This window comes from Melanaphis sacchari, unplaced genomic scaffold (assembly GCF_002803265.2).
Source record: "Melanaphis sacchari strain LSU unplaced genomic scaffold, SCAv2.0 Contig221_pilon_pilon, whole genome shotgun sequence".
NCBI lineage: Eukaryota > Metazoa > Arthropoda > Insecta > Hemiptera > Aphididae > Melanaphis > Melanaphis sacchari.
Genome location: NW_020271098.1, coordinates 1,639,488 through 1,662,546, shown reverse-complemented (window position 1 = coordinate 1,662,546; position 23,059 = coordinate 1,639,488). Strand labels below are relative to the sequence as shown.

Genomic DNA, 23,059 nt, shown 5'->3' with positions numbered 1-23,059 from the left:
TATGATAAATCTACCAATTAGTAATATTTTTTTTTGTTATCATATAATAAATCACTCAGTTAAGCTTTAATAAACCTAATAACTTTTAATGATAGTTTATCATTTTCTTAAAGTAATAATTATTTTTTTTTTTTATTATCATAAGCCACAAGTAATTTAAATGGAACTATATTTTAAAATTATAGATAAACATGATGATTTAAATTTTTTATTTCAAAATATTCAACGGTTTAGTTAGTACTAACGTTACTGTTACCCTATGAGGGTTTAAGAAACAGTGATTCCATTCCAGATTTTAATATATTATTTCTATTGAGAATACTTTTATTTATTTATTTTTTTTTTTTACTTGACTAGTATAACCAATCTTCTTGTTTTATTTTCTGGAACCATTTACAAAAATAATTTTCCAAACATTATAGTGTATGCCTTTATAATATGACTTATGTACGTACAGATGGTGAAACAGAGTAAGTTTTATGATTATAAGATACTATCGATCATAATATAATTATAGCATATATGTATATGTTACATACAAAATCCGAAATTGTACATTTCGCAATTTGTACAGTGATTTTTGTACACATTACGAAGTGTACTATGTTGCTGTACAAAGTAATTAGATTGTACAAGTTGCGTTATATAATTCGTGATGTGTACAATAATCACTGTACAAATTCCGAAATGTACAATTGTTGTATAAATCACAAAATTTAATAACATATTCTAAAAATTACAATATAATAACTGTTATGTTTTAAAAGTATTTTTTTAATATTAAATATTACAATCATTGAACAAATCACAAAAATAAGTAATAATATGTAATATTAATTAAGAAAATACTTTTAAAACATAACAGTTATTATATTGTAATTTTTAGAATATGTTTTTAAATGTTATGATTTGTACAACAATTGTACACTTCGGTATTTGTACAGTGATTATTGATTATTGTACACATCGCGAATGGCTCATAATATTAATAATATAATTAAATTAAACTGTCATCTATTAATTATGATATTTTTTTCTCGTTTTAGACCATTGTTCCAAAAAAGTAATTCATTTTCTAAACGAAAACCAAAATTGTTTAAGTGGCTTTTATATATAATTTTGTTCGGAATATTGTTACTGGGTGCTGTTTTTATCTTAAACATTTTTATTAACGATGGCATAAAATCGGAACCCAGCGATGTCCCAAAAATAAGTCTTATGAAATAATAAAAGCATTTTTTTATTTTTAAAAAAAATATTATTTTTAATTAATCAATATGAACCTAAAGTATTTGTTTAGCTGTATTTAATTAAATATGTATTCTTTAATACCATATAATATAATATTATTATGCAATATAAAACAGTGATTGGGTAATTTATATCTATTATCTTTAGATAAAACATCTTATTTATCAACTCAATCATTAATTTTCAGTAATAAATATTTTACTACTATTTGAACTAAATAATCTATCGGTCGGTAATGTCTTGCAGTTTATTAATATTAAAAATAGGGCGTATATCGATTCCGCCGGCTACTGTTTATAATATCTATATATTGATTCCGCCGGCTATTAATTCCGCCGACTACTGTCTATAATATTTAGGTATTGATTCCGCCGGATATTAATTCCGCCGGCTACTGTTTATCGGTGAACGAAAATTTGTTATGTCGTACATGTGTAAGACATATTAATTAATATTATTAAATAATATTAATTAGATTATACATTTTAAATTTGATTTAAACAATTATTATTATCATTAATATATTCACATACACGTATTAATTAGGATACACATTTTAATTTTGAATTATATATTTATACAATTATTATTATCATTTTATACAATTTAGACCATACATTTTAATATTTTTTAATAAATTCACATAAATATTAATATTAATTAATAATTATTGTTTTTTTTTTCATAAAAATTAAAAATTTTGTAATACTTTAAATAGAAATTTAATAATATTTATTGTTGATTTATTTTATCACAACAAAAAAAATATTTGGATAATTAAATATTATAAAATTTTTATTTATTTATTCATAGAAGGTGCAATTCATTTTTTTATTTTTATGGTGACGTAAACCGCTGCTATATATTTAAAAATACATATACAAGGGGGGCATAAACAGTGTCCAGCAGAATCGATGTGTGGATATTATAAACAGTAGCCGGCGGAATTGATATGTAAATATTATAAACAGTAGCTGGCGGAATCGATATGTAGATATTTTAAACAGTAGCCGGCGGAATTAATTGCCGACGGAATCGATACAAACCTTTTTCCTAAACAGGTAGTTTCGGCGGAATCAATAATTCCCCAAAATAATACCTAAGGTTCCTTGATTAAATCTATAATTTAGTCCATTCCTATTAAAACAGTGAACTTTGAGTTCCTGTTTTATAGTTTCATGAAATGTTTGAGATGTGCTATTTTTAGTTTCCAGCAGACACGGTACTTTCCTTATTCAGATTTCTAGAATATTTATTATTTTTTAATTACACAACTTAACTGTTTTTTCATATAAATGGTTAAAAAAAACCTATGTGAGTGCCTTTTTACTCACGAATGATGTGTAAACATCTTAGCTGCAGTACGACTTTGATTGGGGAATATAATGTCATGGTTTGAGTGGGAATTTGTATAATAAGGTAACAATAATCATACAAGATCGCGTTCTCTTTAAAATTTATATTTAACTTTTTTATTTTTATTTATATATTTTTTTTTATTATTATTATATATAATTATATATCGCCAGGCTATTTAGTAAACGGCGTAACAACAAAAAATTCAAATTTCATTTTTTCATGTCATTAGATGGAAAAAGAAATGCGCATCGATTGGTATCATAATCATAATATTTAAGTGTGTTTTCTTCCATAAAACCGGTGTTAATTGATAGGCATTAGTCGTAACTCCGATAAACAAATAATATAATTTCTATAGAAACCAGCGTATCTCAATATATATAATATTATATAATATATTATAATATATTATATATTATATTATATTATATTATTATTTTATATTATATTATGTATTATGTATGTCGGGTAACCTGCGCGAATACCGTGCGCTATAGCCTCACACACACACACACACACACTCAAGCAGTCATATCTACATGACTTACGCCTGACGCTCGATTTCCCAAGAAGGTCGTACTACAAATCGATAGCATAGATGTTTACACATCAAAAAAAGTTATCATATCGACAATTTTGGATAGCTGTTTTCAATGGAGTGATTAATGAAACAGTTTATAACAAATTAAATTATTTTGTCTGAAGATTTACATTTACTTTCACAGTTAATTTTAAAGTTAGTTGCATCATATTTAAAAAAAAATTAATTCAAATTCTTTTGGATTTTGAACCAGTATATCTACAAAATGATGTACTTACTTTTATAAATAATAATCTAAAAGAAAGATTCAGATGCTACTATAATAGCATACCCAGATCCCAGCAACATTCGTAAACACGCTTATGATCGTATATTAAATAATATACCTAATATATTTCTAATATAAATTATAATCCAAAAACTGCATCAATATTAATTTAAAATCTAAATTATATTCTATTACAGAAAAAAAGTTCATTTCGTATCACGAGTATTGCAACCACAAATGATGATTATATAAAACAATGTGCTCCTAAAATGAAATGTGATCCAACCGCTAAGTACAGAAGCATAAATGGATCATGTAACAATTTAGAAATACCTACGAGAGGAGCAGCAGGATCGCCATTTTATCGTTTAATTAATGCTAATTTTAGTGATGGTTAGACATTTAAACAATTAATATGTTTCTAATTAAAATTAATAATTATTTTTATTAAAATAATATTACTTCAAATTCCACGAGTTTATTGTTACCTAGTTAGGTGTTTGATTGTTTTCAACCATTTTAATTACTATCAAATAAATATTTATCATTTTTTAGGTTATTACAAACTACGTGTTCAGACAAATGGAAGCCCATTACCCTGGCCAAGGGTGCTCGATATTGACATATTTTTGAACCGTGAAATATTTAGAGTTGATGAAAATAATGTACTTTTATTACCATTTGGACAATTATTAGCCCATGACATATCGAGTTTGCCCAATGATCTAATATCAGATGAAAATGGTAAGTCCACATTTTACAACTATCTTGGTTTTTTTTTTTTAATTTATAAATTATAATCCTATTAAATATTAATTATTTTTTCTTAAATGCATATAACTTAGGTGATACAATAGATTGTTGTGTGGCTGAAAATAAAATAAAATATTATAATCAATGTCAATTCGTGATTTACAATTTACCCGACGATCCTGTTTATGGTGTGCACAATAAAACTTGTACGCCTATGTTCCGATCACTTACATCAAGAAATTACAGTTGTCCGTTATACCCTACAACATTTGTATGCCAGGTTTATATACATTTTATCGAAAAATAACAATAGAATTAAACATTCTAGATCAATGATGTTTCTCATTTTATCGACGCGAATGAAGTGTACGGTTCAAATGAAAATAACGCACGAGAGCTTAGAGCTATGGAGGGTGGAAGACTTAAATTTTCTATCGCCGACAATGGTCAAATATTCTGCCCGATGATGAGAAATCAATACAAGGCATCAAGTCGTCAAAAAAATATCCATCTTCAATTCAAAACAGGTTATTATTATGAAAACAAACATTAATGCAGATACATTTTTAAAATAAATATTTTATGAGTAGGTATAGCATGGTTCATTATTATTTTATTCTAAACTTTTATAAGATTAATAAAAAAAGTACATTAACTTATCACTATCTATATTTACACTATCTTTAGAAAATTTTAATTTGAATAAATATTGTGATACTTAATTAATTTAGATTAAAAAATAAAACTAGGTGATTATAGTTTTAAGATGTTTTTCATTAATTTAATTCAATATATATATATATATATATATATATATATATATATATATTATTTATTTTTGAAAATAAACCAAGGCTTGCAAACGTTATAAAACGTTATGATTATAACGTTATATTTGACAAAAAACGATTGAACTTTGTTAACGTAATTAAAACAAAAAAACAATAAACATAAATAATTAAATAACACAGAATAAAACATAACGATTATCAAAATATATGATATATCATCAAACAAAACAAAACGTTATAATATAAAGTATATCATTAAAAGAAATAACTAATTTCTAATTATTTAATAGTTATAAATAACGATAAACGTAAAAATTGAATGACGCTTAAATAATTCTAAATAACGATGAATTCAAAATTGGTATAACGTTTTAATTGTAAATAACGTATCATAATTTTTTTCTTTCAAATGCAAGTTCTGCAATAAACATAATACTCAAAAGATGAAGTAAAATATTTATCTATAATTATACAGTATATCTAAGTCTAAGAAATATATAAAATTTAAGACAATCACCTTCTACAAATAATTAATGAATTATTTCAGTCATTTAGAAATATAGTTTTTACATCACACAAATGTCTAATTTTATGTTATTTCAACCATCAATAATACATTGGTGGATGCGTTGTTTACAGGGGATCCAGCTAACGGGAATCAAAATTTAGGAATAACTACAATGCAGAATTTATTTTTAAGATATCATAATTACATTGCTTTTAAGCTTTCGACTTTAAATCCATCTTGGTCTGATGAAATTATTTATCAAGAGTCACGAAGAATTGTCATCGCAACTATTCAACGTATCGCGTATGAAGATTTCTTACCAATTATTATTGGTAATCATTTAGAATTGTATATATTAGTGATTGGAATACAAGATAAAAAAAAATGTTTGCGTCTATTGTTCATTAAAATGTATTAATAATTTAAAAAAAACCCTTTTAGGAAATGATTTTCAAGAACTATATGGAATAAACGAAGCAAATATCTATGATCCTACCATAAATCCATCTACATCCAATGAATTCTCAAGTGCTGCTAGTCGAGCTCTCCACGCAATTATACCAATAGCAGTCAAGTGCGTAATATAAAAAATGCTTCATTTTTATCATATACATTTTAAATGGATTGCACAAGAAACTAATTTTGAATTTTAACGTTTAAGTTTAATGAATAAAGACTATGAAATAGAAAAATCAATAAGACTTACGGATTGGATGACAAAATCAGACCTAATACCTATAAATGATAATTTTGATAAATTATTAAAAGGTTTTATAGAGACTCCAGGTCGAGTGTTTCAACCTTCATATAATTTTGATGTAAATTGAACATATTATATTATTATTTATATTACTTAAAGATATTATTCATTGGTTAGGTCGTTATAAGTCAATTTTTTATGTGTTTGTTTTTTTTTTTTTTTTTTGTTCATTATAGATATCTAATTATTTATTTCCTCTACCAAATGAACCTTTATATAAAGGTCGTGATCTACTTGCACTCGATATTGGAAGGGGCCAGGATGTGGGCCTTCAACCATACAATCAATTAAGACATCTTTGCGGGTATCCATTGGCTAAAAATTTTGAAGATTTGGCGGATCTTATACATATAAAGGTATAGTAAATTATTGATTAATAATAAAATGAAAATACTATATTATACATTAATATACAATTGTATTTTCGAATATTAATGTTTTAATTATATTCCTATTAATATTATTATAAATTAATATTAATTAGTAACTAGTAATTAAAATACTTGGTTTTGTTACTATGCCTAATTATTTTAAAACTATATTAACTAGTCGAGAGTAAAATTATAATTTGTTTTAGGACATTAGCAAATTGAAAAAACATTATTATTCAGTTAATGATATCGACTTAATAGTAGGTCTTTTATTAGAAAAACCCAGTGATGGTGCGATTGTAGGTCCAACAACACAGTGTTTATTTGCTGAAAATTTTTATCGATTCAAAGCTGGCGATCGATTTTTCTATGATGTAAAAGGACAGCCCGGTAGCTTTACAGAAGGTAAATAATTAATAAAAAAAAATATCTTAATGTTATTCAATAGAAATTAATGAAAAATGTTCATTGCTTTTTAGATCAACTGAAAATGATAAAGAAAATTACTTTTGGCCATGTTATATGCGCTACTTCGAACGTAGACAAAGTACAAAAAGACATATTCAAAATAGTCGATCACAAGTAAATATAAAATAATACATAATATATTACCTATATAATTTTATTATCTTTTCATATTAAACAATTTTTTTTAGCTTATTTCCATCCATTAAAATGAAATGTGATGAGGAATTTGATTTAAATTTTGAAGCCTGGGGAGAAGCAAACAATCATCCAGAGTTGTGAAATAATTGAAGCGTTAAGATAAATATATATTGTACATTATACAATGCAATACAATTTATTATGTTAAGCCTATAAAAATTTACTCAGTTTAAATAGGTACCTATTTGGTACTTAGCAAATTAATCATTATCATTGATATTTAATTATGTATAAACATAAATATACATATTTTTTCAATAGTTTTATATTCTAAGGTTTAAAAGGGTCTATGCTATATTTTACTATAACCGTTTGAACAATCAAAACTAACAAAATATACAATACGCAACAAGCTTTCTATACCTACTAATATTTTTTTTCAATCAGTAATTCCAGTTATTCATGATTATCAGTTTATTTTTATTTGGGGAAATATATATTTCTAATTTTGACCTTATTATTGTTCGTTTTTATACAAAAAGAACTTTTATAGTTTACCAAACACATTTTTGTTTTTTTTTTTTTTTTTAAATTTAACCAGTTTAGTATAGCCGGTATAGGTACTGTTAAGTCACACCTTACGACTGCTAGTTTTAATTACTCTGCAGATCATATATAAAAAAAAAAAATAATAACATAATATGTTTATATACAAACAATAAGTAAATTAAAAGTCTGATACTTTCATCAGTGTCATCAGTTATTATAAAAATTATTGTAACGAGTATTTTAATAGTTTATATTATTTTCTTGACTCGTACTTCGTAGTTATTAATTTAAGTAGGATAATATCTCGTGTTCAAATATAGTATATAATGCTTCGTTATATTAAAGAACATTAAAAGTTATGATGAGCGCTCTAAGATATGTCTATATCATCTATATATTATACACCATGTTCCTGAGATGTGATGCCAGAAAATTATGAACATAAAAAAAAGTAAAAATGGACAATTTTTTAACCTTTCCGCTTATTGGTAATGTTTTTAAATAAAATGTAATATTACGGTTTTTTAAAGTGTATAGAGTGTTTAAAGAGTCATTAGAAATATGCTTTAATGTTTAATGCAATGTTGTACTATCTTTTGATGTAATTATTAATTAGATTTTTGAAAAGTTTACAACAAAAGACCTCGAATAACCGTTTCTGTAAAAAAAAAAAATCCACGTTTTAAGCGATTTCCTGGTGATATATACTAGATGAGGGTCGAATTCAAAAATATGGTCTCAAACCGAATTTTTTAATCGTATGTTGAACCGAACTTTCTAACTGTACTTCGAACCGATCAATTTAGTGTGATGTCGAACTCTAACCGAAAATTTAATATTGAAGTTATATCGATTTTAACTTTTTAGTTTAGATTTTAGAATTATAGTATTAAAATATTATAATTATAGTATTAAAGTATTATAATTATAGTATTAAAATATTATAATTATAGTTATTATACTCATCTCATTTTTACAGTGCTAAAATAGTTAGGTACTATACAATTATGTAACGTGAGATGTAACTAATGCTGACCAATACAATCACACACTCATACATAATTTAACTGTAAAGTGTAAGGCCTATTGGCCAAAACATATAATGTAAAGACTACAGTTCGTTGTGCACCGTGATCAACACACGAACTCCGTAGGACTACGACACAGCCATCCATTTTTATAAGATATTAAGATCACACGTATGTTTTATGTGAGTATTATATTATAAGTATTTTATAAATTATAAATTGATCGCGACTGTCATTGAGTTTGTGGTTATTTAAATATATTTTCGATCCTATGATTTATCTCTACCAATAACTACGATAACCATTGGCGCCCGTGAGTAATATTTTAGGGGGAGTCAAAATAAAAAAAATTTCGAATGTAAGATAATAAAGATTTAATGTTATTTTTCACATATAAATGTATACACTATACATGCATAGTTTGTATATATATATATATAGTGTATTAATAATAATTGCCATACAAATAAATAAATAAATAAATAATAATTTTAATAAGTATATAAAAAAATAGAAATTAAATAATATAATTAAGTATATTATTCGGTATCAGTAAACAAGAACAGTAAATTTCTTTGTTTTATTCCAAACATATTAATGACATCCTGAATGAAAATATCCTTGTTTGCGTTAGGTTAAAATATTTGTAGTACCTATATTGTGATCTTTATAGATTTACCACAAATTATCTGCGATAAATAATTTTACGTATAGGTTATACGGACTACAGAATACGACCTATCTATGATGTTAATATACGATAACAATGAGTATATTTTTATATTTATTTCATATCTTAAAAGTGATTTCAATAAATAATTTGCCTCGGTAATAAGGTAATATGTGGTAATATTTTTTTCCAGGGGGGGGGGCAAGTGCCCTATCTTGCCCATGATGATAACTATATATCCATAGGGTCCTACGACTCTCCCTAGATATAAGATATCTTATATTTAATTGGTTGTTTTCCAACCACGTTACAGTACCGATTGTTTTGAAAATAATAAAATATATTAATATTAGCTTTTAACTTTGTTCAGCTTATTACGAACTTTGATATTACTATAAATTATAAATATAAATAGTACAAATAGTACAAAACTAAAATAATTATCCAATTCTATAAGTAATTCAATAGCACAAGAAATAATTGATTGCCGGACAGTATCGTTATCGTGATTCTAAATGTTCTAATTTTACTTTTTAATGCAAAAATATAATATGCTATATAGACAATAGACAAATTAAAAATAAACATAAAAATACGTAACACAGAAAATATTTTTGGTTTGAAACGTTTTATGAGTTAGAAATTAGAATTTGTTGGTGTTCGTACATAATTATTAAGTTTGAACTATTTTGATTTTCGAACTCAAACCAAACACCTTATGTTCTATTCGAATTTTCGAACTTCGAACAGTTCGACTCATCTCTACTATATGGCTATAACCTATATAGGTACATACTATAGTATTTATCTTAGATCATATACTATGGATGGAGCCTCGGCGTATTGTATCCATATTCCATACGAAAAGTTGTTGCCGATATCAGCGACGAGTCTCTTGATGAGGTGCTCAATCTACGCATGCGAGAAGTTACTTGTCGCATATTTACCAGCTATCAGTTGTTATTCAGTTAAACAACCAATGTCTTGAATTGAATATTCTTAATTCTTATTTCTTATAATGTGTTTTATAAATCATGGTTTAAAGATACATAAAGGATCATGAATAACATGGGTTTTATATATCAATTAATAAAAGTAATTAGAATATTGTTTATCCTTATATAATATATTTAACTTTCTATTAGACAACTTAACATATTATATATATTGGACATGTAGTGAATGAATAACAATAGTCATTATACAATTATAATTAATTAAATGATTTGTTTAAGTGTTATAATATATGTATATATTTGTATAAGGTGTATTAGCATTTTTTGTTGTTTTGATAAATTTAATAAAAATAAATAAATTGTGTTCACTGTTCAATTATACTTGGTGTTGATATATACAGTAAACAATTTAAACAATTTACAACTTGTGTATATTTTTATAGAATAATACTTCAGAACCAATTAAAGATGCCATAAATAGAGGTTTAATGTCAAAAAATGCAAAATATACACCTACAATCAGATCTTTTGCACTAATCTTACAGTTTTATTACAATATTACTATTATTATGATTTATGACTATACCTATTATTTTATTAAATTTAACTTTTATACCTACTCAAGCACGGTACTAGAATTTTTTTTCAGGGGGGGGCAGAGCACGGCAAATATTTTTTTTACATGTGCTAAGATTTTTTTCTTATTTTACAAATTTCAAAACATATTTTATTAAAATTGTAGTAGATTTTTCCTTTATTAGATAATACTAGTAGGTTAATCCACCATAAAAAGACTGAAGATATTATTTTTCAAACTTCAATAATTAAATTATTATAATCTATACTAAATTCAATTTATTTAGTAGTGACAAATATATTAAATAAACTAAATATTGATATTTTACACAATATCTGTTTATGTACCAAACAGTAAGTTATTGAAAATTTTAAAACGTTAAAATAGTTAACAAAAATGTATAAATTTGCATCAATACCAGTAGTAATAATATTTTTTTTAAATAAAAATGTGAGATTACCTACCTAATAATATTATTTAACTAGGTAGTAAATTTCAAGTTTTTAGTTCAATACATTTTTAAATTGGTATTCGCATAGTATATTATGTATTAAAGAATCTACTTTGTATTTTTTGTTGAATTTTGGAGATTAAAATAGTTCATGGGTATATATTAAAATGTAGATACTTAAAGAAATCCTTTCTTTTTATTAATTATTAAGTAACTTTTTACACAATATCAGTGTATTAATTAAACATATTAAAAATAATAAGTAAACTAAAAATATTTTTACTTGTATACAACAAACATTAAATTAAGTTAATAATATTCTTCGGTTTTTGTGTATAAAATATTAATATTATAAAATCGGTTTTTATAACAGAAAAAACTTAAAACATATAATATCTTCGAAAATACGAAAGTATTTACATAATATTACTAATTTGTAAAAAGTATATTTTATAAATTCTCTGATGTAGATCTTTTAAAAATGTTTTATGACTTTATTATATCGTATATATTATTTAGTAGGGGGGCTGGCAAAGGGGCTGAACTGTTTTTTTTTTTTTTTGGGGGAGGGGGGCTAGAGCCCTACCTTGCCACCCTTGGCGCCGTGCCTGTAACCTACTGCTTTATATTATAAGTACCTACTCCCCACGATGTAAAATAGACCATGTTAAATCGTAGTAGGTACTAGGTACTCGCTATTCACCGGAAAAAACATTTGTTACCTAATGTTGTTATATTAAATTTTAAAAATAATTATTTTAAGTATTTTAATTAATTGTATTTGTATAATGTATAATGAAAATTAAAATTTAAAAGACAATTTATAAACAAAACGTTTTACACTTTTACGTTGTTACTTGTTAGTTTGTTACTTTGATATCAAAATTCAAAACATTGGTTGTTTTAGTTGTTTAACTGAATAACAGCTGATAGCTGGTAAATATGCGACAAGTAACTTCGCACATGCGTAGATTGAGCACCTCATCAAGAGACTCGTCGCTGATATCGGCAACAACTTTTCGTATGGATACAATACGCCCCGGTTCCATCCATAGTATATGATCTAAGATCGAAACTTATGAAAATTTGATTACCTGGCAACACTGTTACGTACTACCGGGCCACTTCATTTGTTTATTGTCTTTGGAAAACATAATGTTTATTTACGCTACCATTTTAATTGCTTAACGTGATAAAACGACAGCCGACAAGGTATAAGGATTAAACATTAAACATTTGAAATTTTAAACTACGAATAGATCGAACGCTACGAACTACTATTAAATAAGTACTGATCTTCCGTAAGTCTCATTTATTTTTTTACGTCGGACGAAATAGCAACTACGTAATGTCTATCGGTGTCCCTATTAAAGTGTTGCACGAAGCTGAGGGACATATCGTCACTTGCGAAACAATTGATGGCGAAGTTTATCGTGGTAAGCTTATTGAAGCTGAAGACAACATGAATTGTCAGGTATTGTATGGAAAAAAAAAAATTATGAAATATTGTCTTTTTAAAATTTTTATTATGCACTTATAATGTATAATAAAATTCTTATGTCAAACAGGTATCTCACGTGACAGTTACATATAGAGATGGACGTGTTGCCCAGATGGAGAACGTGTATGTAAGAGGATCGAAAGTTCGTTTCATTATACTACCTGACATGCTGCGGAATGCTCCTATGTTTAAAAGTAAAATGACTATGGGTGGAGCAGCAGGACGTGGAAAGAGTGGAATGATACGGTCATCAGGTATCTATCGATTTTCTTATTTTTAATTAAAAATTAACAGTGTAACTTGTATGGTTAATATTAATTATCATTATTATATTATAGTTGGACGAGGTCGTGGCCGTGGTGGACCTCCGATGGGTCGTGGAGGACCTCCTATGGGACGTGGTGGACCTCCAGCTGCTGGTTCATGGAATCAAAGACGTTAATATTATTAAATTACATTAATTGTAAACATTATACCTACTTCTCTTTTAAGGTTTTTAAAAAGTGTTAAAGGATCATTTAAATTTAAATATATTTAAAAAAATAAGTGTATTCAAATTATTTTGAAATAAATACTTTACACAAAAGTCTTTAACTATTTTAATCTTTATTTATTAGCACAATATTTAACTATATTTAAAAATAAAAACTCAGTTAAAGTCAAATTTTTAAAAGAAAAATGAATAATTGATTTACAATAATATAACAAACCTTACAACTAAACAAATGTAATTGATTATATTTAATTTTCATGCAGAAATTAAGAATATTTAATTATTATTGTATTCCATGTATAAATTATTATGATGATAAAATTGTACAACATATTTATAGTGATTAGTAATCACTGATTACGGTACTTCAAAAAATTCTACTAATATGCTTAAAAATAATTAAAAACAAGTTTTAATGCCAATATTAATCTTATAAAAATGTTTATTAGTTGTATGTGATATAGTATGGTACAATATATCCTATATAGCTCATTTTATATTTTGAAAAAAATAGCCTTGTAATACTTTCAATTAGTATGCTTACCAGCATTTATTGTATCCATCTTACAGGTGTTTAACATTGTTAACTTATACTAAGCTTAAATACTTTAAAAATGCAGCAGTATATAACTATTATTAAACTATAAAGTTTTTGCATTTAGGTTTTTCATATTTCAATTTTAAAGCATTACACATGTTTAAAATACATACATGCTTATATGCTCATACTAAATTTAAAATTTAAATATTGAAAAATTACCAATTAAAAAAAAAAAAAAAAAAAAACAGCAGTTCTTTTAATTTTTAAGATTCGATGTATAATAAAAAGAAGTCAACAAGTTTTCTCAATTTTATGATTTACCAATAGCATATTGGCACCCATGTCTATAAATTATTATAATACATCTTTATGGTATAATAAATATGTGGTGTATACTGTATTATACATATTATGTATTGTACAAGTCAGTGAGAAAAAAAATTAAGACATTGTAACCAATGAAAAGCTGACAGTATATAGCTCAATATTTTTTAAGAAACTTTATAGATGCTTAAATTACTTGATTTGTAACAAATTTTAAATGATATGAAAAAATGACAGTCATACTCGAATTGGAATATTATTGTTAATTTGTAAGTAGTTATAAAACTATATTAAATGCACATTTTTAAATAAAAATTATCTTAGGCTTGAATATTGAGTATTTCATGAATTTTTATCTACAGTATAATTTGCAAATTTGATGAATTTCATAAAATTTTAAACTTTAAACATTTTTGAAATAATACTGCAACTGTGTTTTTGACATTTTTTATTGGTAAGTAAATAAAAAAATTTGTGAGGAATTGTGTAAATGTTTTTCAATTATAACAAAATTAGGAAATTGATGACTTGTTTATCAAAAATGTGTTACATACTTCCTTAGGAATATTTTTTACTTCAAATAAGTAAGCCAGAAAGCACAATATGATGTAGATATTAAATATTAAATAGATATTTGTTATTTGTTTCATTAAGGTTAAAATTCAAAATTTAAAATGTATTTGTTCAATTGTTTAAATGCCTTTATTACCATTTAATCCAAGAAAACATTCGTTTCAGTTTTTCCAAGTAACATTTGTTCCAAATTTCCCATGTTATTTTTTATTAGGTAACAACTGTTTTTGAACAATAATTCATAATTGTTGTTATTGGAACAAATGATTTGTGGAATTACTTCTATTAGTGCTATTGTCTCGAAAGTGTTAACACCTTACCAATCCATCAAGGTAGGTAGTAAAGTTAGTATCACGTTTATATATCTGTAATCATAGATAATATAAAATATAAGATTACATTATCTATGTCTGTAATCGTGGATTCTTCACGAAATAAATTATGAAGTTTGTTCTTACTGTTCAGTGTTCTTAAAAACAATAAAAACCAATAACCATTAGCTATTTAGTATTTTTTCATAGTAATTTATATTAAATGTATTATAATATAATTAAAATAGTGTAATTCTTAAGTAGCCACTAACTGACTAACCTATTATCTCATTAGGGCTTTTGGTAAATACGTCTTACGTCAATTGTCCACGTTTAATATAAAATATAATTTAACAAATTTATTATAATGCTTCCTATTTCTAAAACATTTTTACCATTGAACACACGAGGAGGAAATAACAAACTACCTATTATCGGATGTAAGTCATAAACAAATAATATTCATTAGTCTTGAATCTCCTCCATTGTAATTGTAATGAACTTTTTTTGATTTTTAGTTGGCACATACACAATTTCTGATAGAAAAACAATTTTAAGCGTCTTGGATGTAGCACTTGGCGCTGGTTATCGTCTAATTGGTGAATTTATTGAATATTGATACAAAATAGAGTTTTATGATCATTTAGTTTACAAATATATAATTAACTAATATAAATGTATTAAATATTTAAAAAAAAATGTTGTTATTAATGAAGAACAAATAATTTAGTTTTATAAGATAATATCAATATTTAAATTCATATTAATCATAAAATAATCATAAAGTAGTAGTATTTAGTAATATTTGTATAATTATCTGTATGTTTGATCATTGTCTTATTACTGATTTGTTTCTTATCGCCTGAATTACTTATTTCTATTTATTTATTTTTTTTGTCACTTTTCTCCATTTAACTATAGATAAAAATATTTTTATTTTTTTGTTATTAGTATTTTATTATTTAATATTATTTTTCAGACACAGCAGCAGTATATAACAACGAGCAGTATATCAAAGAAGCACTTCAAGTGTTATTACCAAAATATCATCTGAAGCGTGAAGATTTGTTTATTACATCAAAATTAGGTATTTAGTTGTATAATATACTTAGTATTCAATCTGTTAGTTAAAATTTGTGTAGGCAAGGATATATATTATTTTCGTACGTTTTAATTTTCATGATAAACATTAAACCCAATATAGTTATTGTTTATCATTATACGTTCAATACAACTTACAACATAAATGTCTTTAACTTAAAAGTAACAAAAAAAGTTTTAAGGTTTTTATCAAACTGAGGAAATCATTGTGATGTATAGGATAGGTTTTTCATCAAGTTTATCTCATCATTAAGTAAATCATTTTATATATATGATAAATTTGAATTCAATTATAAGTCATTCAACATATAAAATAATTCTGATTAAAGTTAGTGCATCTACCTATTTTTAAAGATATTTTATAATTTATTAATTAACTATTAATAATTCATTTTTCCATTGGTAAAATGGTATATTAAACTAATTTTTGTCACATCATCATATAATAAGTATAGTTGTATATTAGTGTTATGAAATTATGTCAATACTGCATACTATAATCAATGGTTGTTTAAAATAAGTCTAAATATTTTGAAAATATTATTTATAGAAAATATTATGTCCAATGAGTAATGACGTATAACAGTGATCTCAAACTCAAATTACCTACGAGCCATATATTTTTTCAAAAAAAATTCGCGGGCCAAATTTTAAGTGTCACTTTTATACTTATACACTAGAAACTAAAGACAAAATGAAGGCAAAAATACATACAAAATCCATTTATTTACTTTTTATTACTACAAAATTGTCATTGAAAAAATATAATGATCGTTAACTTAAAAAAAAATTATAATTAAAATTTAAAAATAGCTTGAATATTTGATAATTTTTATTTTTGAGCTGCACTATTTTCATATTTTTGTTCAAAATGTATTTTTATTGCGGGCCACATAGAAGGGGGCCGTATGTTTGTGACCGCTGACGTATAATGTCTAAAATGAAGTCCTTACAAGTAATAATTATTGCATTTTAACATTAAAAAAAAATGTATTAGAGAAATAAATTGTTATTTCATTGTCTATTAAAAAATTTGTGACCAAATTCTTAATAATTTTAGGATTTTGTATGATTAATTTATAGATAATCTTGTATTATGTTTTCAGTTTTAGTTATTAAAATTAAAAATTGTATGGATCTGTAAATTTTCATTGCTTTGAAAAAATTTGAACTTATTAAGTTTATAGAAATAAATGTTAGATATAATAGTACTAAAAGAACCAAAATACATATTTTGAAAACTATGTCATGTTCATAAAATGCTAATTTAAAATATGTTTGTGAAACAGTTACCTTTTCCATTTACTATGAAATAACAAAACTATTGTTTTTTAATTAAATTTTTATATTTAATTTTTTTTCTTGATTGTTATGAAATTTTCTTGAAGTTTTCCACCCAAGTACAATCTAGATTCAAATTTTTCTAGAAACTAATCAATATTGGAGTTTGAAATATATTTTTTGCAATACAAATTGTTTCTTCATACAAATATCAATAATAATAAACTTCAAAATTCTGTATAAAGGTACAATAGGTATAATATATATCATTAACTAAATTTTTAAATTAAAATGTTTTAATAGCCCTTTCTTTTAGTTTAGTTCTGCCAATTAGCCTTTAATTATTTCTACACTAAATATACCACTTAAATACATTTTAAATTTGAACCTAATTATTGAAACTCAGTCAACTTCTTTTCTTTTTTTTTTTTGTTAAAAAAGACATTATTTTATTCTTAAAATGTAATAGATAATAATGTACTGATATATGTTCATAGCTCTATTGAAACAAGTATAAACATTAACTAATTATTGTTGAAATTGACAAGACCATTAACAGATAAAAAATTATATAAGTGTATTTGTAGATATTTATCATTTATCTATGACATTTTAAGTTGTTCATTAAGTCTTATAATTAATTATTTTTATAGCTCCTAAAGACCATGGAGATGAGAAGCAAGTAGCTGCTGCTGTACAAAGGTCATTGGATAATCTAGGTACCAATTACTTGGATTTGTATTTAATTCATTGGCCAGGAGCTGGACGTATTGATGCAAAAAGTCCTGAAAATTCTAAACTTCGTACCTTAACTTGGAAGACTCTTATGAAGTTACACGACAATGGCAATGGTTCACTTAAGAATATTGGGGTATCTAATTATACCGTAAAACATATAAAAGAAATGCTTGCTGATCCAACTAATATTGTTCCTGCTGTTAATCAGGTAATTACCTATGTATACTACCTTGTTTCCTCATCACGATCTTGGTCATTTAATATTCTGCGATGATGGATTTTGAGTCAGTTTTTAAATTAAATATAATTTGCAACTATTTGCAAACAGCATTAAAGTTAATGACTAGTACTAAAAACTATTTGTACTTGTGCTTGTTCCTTTAAATGATAATGTATATAAAACTTGTAAGACAGTAAAATATTTATTATACTGATTTATGTTAATTTTATAGCTTTGTATGAACAATTTTTCCATGAAGTGTTAACTAATTGATACTTCTATTTTATAAAACATAATACAGTTTAAATAATGTGATTAATTTTTAAATTATGATATCAAAGTAAAATTTTAAAATTAAATAGTTGATAATTTATTTTTTACTTATTACATTTGATTTTTATTTATTTACTAAAAAATGTTGATTGTATGAAGTAGAATACATAAAACTCTATAATTACATGTATTGTGTTAAAGTAATTATGTATGGGAAAATATTCATTCAACTTTTATAAAACTAAGATCTTTTAGCTATTATTACATTGTTTTATATTTAGTTAAATTTTAAATGTGTGTTTTCTCAATAAATAAACAAATGCATTAAGTTCTGTTACTTGATTATTATTTATAAGATATGTATACATTTATATTCTTTTATTATAAATTAAATATTTTAAAAACTGTTAATATTTAAAATTATTTATAGGTTGAATTCCATCCATATTTTCAACAATCATCTGAGTTTCATAAAGTGTGCAGAGATGCCAAAATTGTTTTACAAGCATATTGTTCTATGGGAGGATCTGCTGGTAAAAATTCATTGTTAAATGATGAAGTAATAAATCGTATTGCCAAAAAACATTCCATAAGTGCTGCACAAGTATTATTGAGATGGGCTATACAAAGAAATTATGGTGAGCTTCATATCAAATGAGAGAATTAAAAATAAATTATGCATTCAATATGTCAAACAAATGTTTAAATAATAATTTTTTTTTGTATATTATAATCAAAAGATTATTTTAGAAATAAATAGGTTAATTGATTTTGTTTTCGGTGTTCTGATTCAACATCTTTTAGTAACATAAAATATTGTCAATTATAATTTTTTTACTGTATTATGTACATATTTCTAAGTTATACCTAAAATTTCAAATTCATTATATTATACATAGGACCTAAAGAACTTAAAACTTAAATTCAGTATAATTTTATTAATTAATGGCTTCTTATTGTTTTTAATAATAGTTATGATTATTTATTAAACTAATTTTTATTAATTTATATTTTTAGCTATTATACCAAAATCAGTTACTGCAGAAAGAATAAAAACAAATTTTGATGTTGACACTGAACTCGCTAAGGAAGATGTTGATGATATTAATAATATCAAGCACAAAGAAAAGTTTGCTTGGGAACCTGAAGTCATTGCATGATGTTAGAAATATTTATTTATTTTTTAATTGTATGGCATAGTATTTTATACAACATGCCATAATTAAGTATAACACCATTCTGGTATTCTATTTTGTCATTTTGGTTTTAATATTAGTGGCTAAATAATTTATCAGTTACTCTATACAACTTAAACTCAATAACAAGAAGTTAACATTGGTGATAGGGATAACAAGTTATGTTATTGTGTGCTGTTTAATAGATTTTGTTTACTGATAAGCAATACAGATGATCAAAACTAATGATACTATTATGAAAAAGTATTGTTATATATTTTTGTGTTATTTATAATTGTTTAATATTTGGTTTATTACAATTTTTTATTCACAGTGTAATCCAATTAAATTTAGGTATGTTAATCATTATTTTTTAATAAAAATATTTATTTTAACATTGATATAATTTTAATATTAAAAATCACATTTTGACGTATTTTTTAATGTTTGTTGTACTATAGTAAGTTGAATGAAAAAATAATTGCATAATATGTAGAAAATGTTATTAAGTAAGGACATTTTGTTATACAGAGGTGATTTTTTTAAACAAAGGTGGCACATTTTTTTTGTTATAGGAGCGGTAAATTGTTAAATCCACCTCTGAATATAGGTATTATTATTTCATGCTTCTAATGTTTATTATAGTGTATATGGTATTTTTGTTGTGTGCAGTCCACCACACTTTTCTAAATGTCATATGCAGTCTAGGTCGACCACTCATGGTTTTTTACATCATGTATGGTCTACCACATGCTTTTTATACTTAATTAAAATATGAATAAATACATAAATGTAGCATTATAATACATTAATTAATACACAATAATAATTTTTGATAACATTATTATGTTTTATTGTATTTTATTGTTATAATAACAACAATACAAAATATTTTTATTTTTATTGGTTCAACATTTATGTATTGAAAAGTAAAAAGTAGCTTACCTATAACACTACAGATATTGAATTAATCTATTAAAAAAAATTTATGTAAATATATTCTTTTTTTTTTAAATAGTCTAAATGTAATAAATTCTACATAGGTGCATTTAACCTACACCTAGTTTTTCGGCCAAAACGCCAGTCTTTACCCATTTTGTGAGTTAATAAAAAAAAAATAAACACAAAACACTAGAAATTTAAAGACAACTTTCGTGATTGGAGTTGTATTAAGCAATGGAAAAATATAATTATATAGAAAGTAACTCTCACACGCGCACGCACATGTCAATATTCGTGAAAAACGAAATATTTTCTTGTTAGCATAATAATTATAAAAACTACTAAAAGCGTTAGTAAATTAAACATACTTCCTGAAGTTTGATTGAAATTTCGAAAAAACGGTTGAATTTATAATGTTCAAGACTATGTTCTTTAGGAATCACTTTTTTGATTTTAAATTAGATATGCTCAAAATAAATACAAATGTAATGCAATTATTTCATGGAATTAAAAAAAAATATATCTTAATTTTAAGGTATTTTAAAATTAAAAATCGAAAATCGACTTCTTATAAAGCCTAGATATTTTGTCAAAGAATTCATATATATATATATATATATTAAAAATGTAAATAGGACAATCCGAAGTATGTGTAATTTTAAATTTACTACCGCTTATTGGTCTAAAACGTATGAAAAATACGTGTGCTTCAATTCCCTTAAATCAATTTTACATTACTGGAAAACTTTTTTTTAAAGACTATTATCTTTAGAATAAACATTTCAATGACTAAAATACTATTGATAGAGGTTAGTTACTCGTTCAAATTTTTTAATAAGGTAGTTCAAAACAATTGATCACTAAATAATAACAATAAAAAAAAAAAAAAAAGGATAGTTGTTTAAAAACCAAAAGCTTGTATAGCAATAAATCATTTTTCAAGTAGTACAAAATTTTAAAAATCAGAATTTGAATAAATTCATACCTAATTAAAGGAAAAAATTTGAGTGATCATGCAGCTTCTTTGAATTATTCTGTTATTACCTATATATATATATTTATTATTGATCACGCCCAGCGTTGTTACAGCAATCTAAAATAATATTGGTGGATTTACCCTGACTTTAACTCCATTAAATTTAAGCTTCGTAAGTAGGTACTCGTGTATATCTTTGACAGGGTAATACAGAATTGGTTCCCGGGTCAAATAAAAGTTTATGAATTGGTTCCCGAAAAAATTACATTCCAGTATACAACTGTTCGAATTGGTTCCAAATAAAATTACTTATAATTAGGGTCCAGATTTCAATGCAAAATGCATCTTTTTTGGTTAATATTAGATAATGTTTTCCAAGTTTATAATTTAATTCATGTAGCTGAAATCTCAAAGGAGAAATATTATTTCATTTTTATAGCATATTTTAGCATTTTTTTGATCATTTTTTCTTTTTTAAAGGATATAAGCATATATTTTGTACAATATTTCAATATACGGTTATAGAATGAATAAAATTAAAATATTAAATCTATGATACGACTTATTTTTCTTATCATGAAAACTTGCATGAACCAATTCGTATGTTAACTGCAGTAGACAACCCGGGAACCTACTCGAAAATTGAGAACCAAATCGTAATCGTCTCTTTGATACGGCTAATTGGGTATTTAGGTAGTTTTGACCCAATGTAAAACGCAGATCTAAACTATTATCAAATTGTAAAAGGTAGGTATTATTTTATTTTCTGTAACCAATGGCAACCGTATACAAATAAACAAATATTCGTCTATAATTTGGGTAGAGAGGGATAAAAATTGAAAAGTCATATAATTTCCCTTAAAAATTACTTTTATCATAAACATTTTTAAAACAACATTTTACTGTTTATATATTATTATCACAGGCACATACATTTTCCAGAAAAAATTTTGTATGCGCTACTGGATGCAACCAAAATTTATTATAATCTAGCAGTAAAACTATTCAAATCTTGAAGTAGTTCAAAAATTCAAAACAACCATTAGTACCTTGCAAACTTTTGAAATTCAATTTTTAGTTCTTACTCAATTAAATAATGCTGTATTTTTGTAAAACTTAACTTTTATTTGATCGTTAAAAATATTTAAAAAGTTTTTTGTTAGATACATAT

General features: G+C 24.6%; 3 protein-coding genes across 4 annotated transcripts; all 3 read left to right on the top strand.

Moving 5' to 3' along the window:
- The first annotated feature begins 221 nt into the window (after positions 1–221).
- On the top strand, positions 222–7,390 carry LOC112594202 (peroxidase-like). Of its 2 annotated transcripts, XM_025338870.1 has the most exons (13): positions 222–470; positions 1,047–1,209; positions 3,617–3,812; positions 3,975–4,163; positions 4,265–4,443; positions 4,501–4,699; positions 5,603–5,803; positions 5,913–6,045; positions 6,133–6,289; positions 6,408–6,587; positions 6,809–7,007; positions 7,082–7,184; positions 7,259–7,390. In XM_025338870.1, exons 1-13 carry the CDS (start codon positions 439–441, stop codon positions 7,347–7,349), a joined length of 2,022 nt encoding a protein of 673 aa, XP_025194655.1. In that variant the 5' UTR covers positions 222–438; the 3' UTR covers positions 7,350–7,390. The 2 variants fall into 2 exon arrangements, with proteins under 2 accessions (XP_025194655.1, XP_025194656.1); XM_025338871.1 differs by lacking the exon at positions 222–470 and having other exon boundaries at positions 1,116–1,210.
- Positions 7,391–12,787: 5,397 nt separating this feature from the next.
- On the top strand, positions 12,788–13,453 carry LOC112594188 (small nuclear ribonucleoprotein Sm D3). The gene is made up of 3 exons (XM_025338854.1): positions 12,788–12,913; positions 13,008–13,194; positions 13,279–13,453. Exons 1-3 carry the CDS (start codon positions 12,788–12,790, stop codon positions 13,380–13,382), a joined length of 417 nt encoding a protein of 138 aa, XP_025194639.1. The 3' UTR covers positions 13,383–13,453.
- Positions 13,454–15,297: 1,844 nt separating this feature from the next.
- On the top strand, positions 15,298–20,341 carry LOC112594149 (glyoxal reductase-like). Its single transcript, XM_025338804.1, has 6 exons — positions 15,298–15,622; positions 15,701–15,781; positions 16,162–16,269; positions 18,218–18,510; positions 19,226–19,433; positions 19,813–20,341. Exons 1-6 carry the CDS (start codon positions 15,550–15,552, stop codon positions 19,953–19,955), a joined length of 906 nt encoding a protein of 301 aa, XP_025194589.1. The 5' UTR covers positions 15,298–15,549; the 3' UTR covers positions 19,956–20,341.
- The last annotated feature ends 2,718 nt before the right edge of the window (positions 20,342–23,059 follow it).

Bases quoted from the DNA above. Each gene is read 5' to 3' on its own strand.
- LOC112594202 (XM_025338870.1), top strand. From the start codon at position 439: ATGACTTATGTACGTACAGATGGTGAAACAGA. The intron at 5,804-5,912 runs GTAATCATTTAG...AAACCCTTTTAG, and splicing joins TTTCTTACCAATTATTATTG to GAAATGATTTTCAAGAACTA. The intron at 7,008-7,081 runs GTAAATAATTAA...ATTGCTTTTTAG, and splicing joins GCCCGGTAGCTTTACAGAAG to ATCAACTGAAAATGATAAAG.
- LOC112594188 (XM_025338854.1), top strand. From the start codon at position 12,788: ATGTCTATCGGTGTCCCTATTAAAGTGTTGCACGAAGCTGAGGGACAT. The intron at 12,914-13,007 runs GTATTGTATGGA...TATGTCAAACAG, and splicing joins AAGACAACATGAATTGTCAG to GTATCTCACGTGACAGTTAC. The intron at 13,195-13,278 runs GTATCTATCGAT...ATTATATTATAG, and splicing joins TGGAATGATACGGTCATCAG to TTGGACGAGGTCGTGGCCGT.
- LOC112594149 (XM_025338804.1), top strand. From the start codon at position 15,550: ATGCTTCCTATTTCTAAAACATTTTTACCATTGAACACACGAGGAGGA. The intron at 15,782-16,161 runs GTGAATTTATTG...ATTATTTTTCAG, and splicing joins CGCTGGTTATCGTCTAATTG to ACACAGCAGCAGTATATAAC. The intron at 18,511-19,225 runs GTAATTACCTAT...AATTATTTATAG, and splicing joins TTGTTCCTGCTGTTAATCAG to GTTGAATTCCATCCATATTT.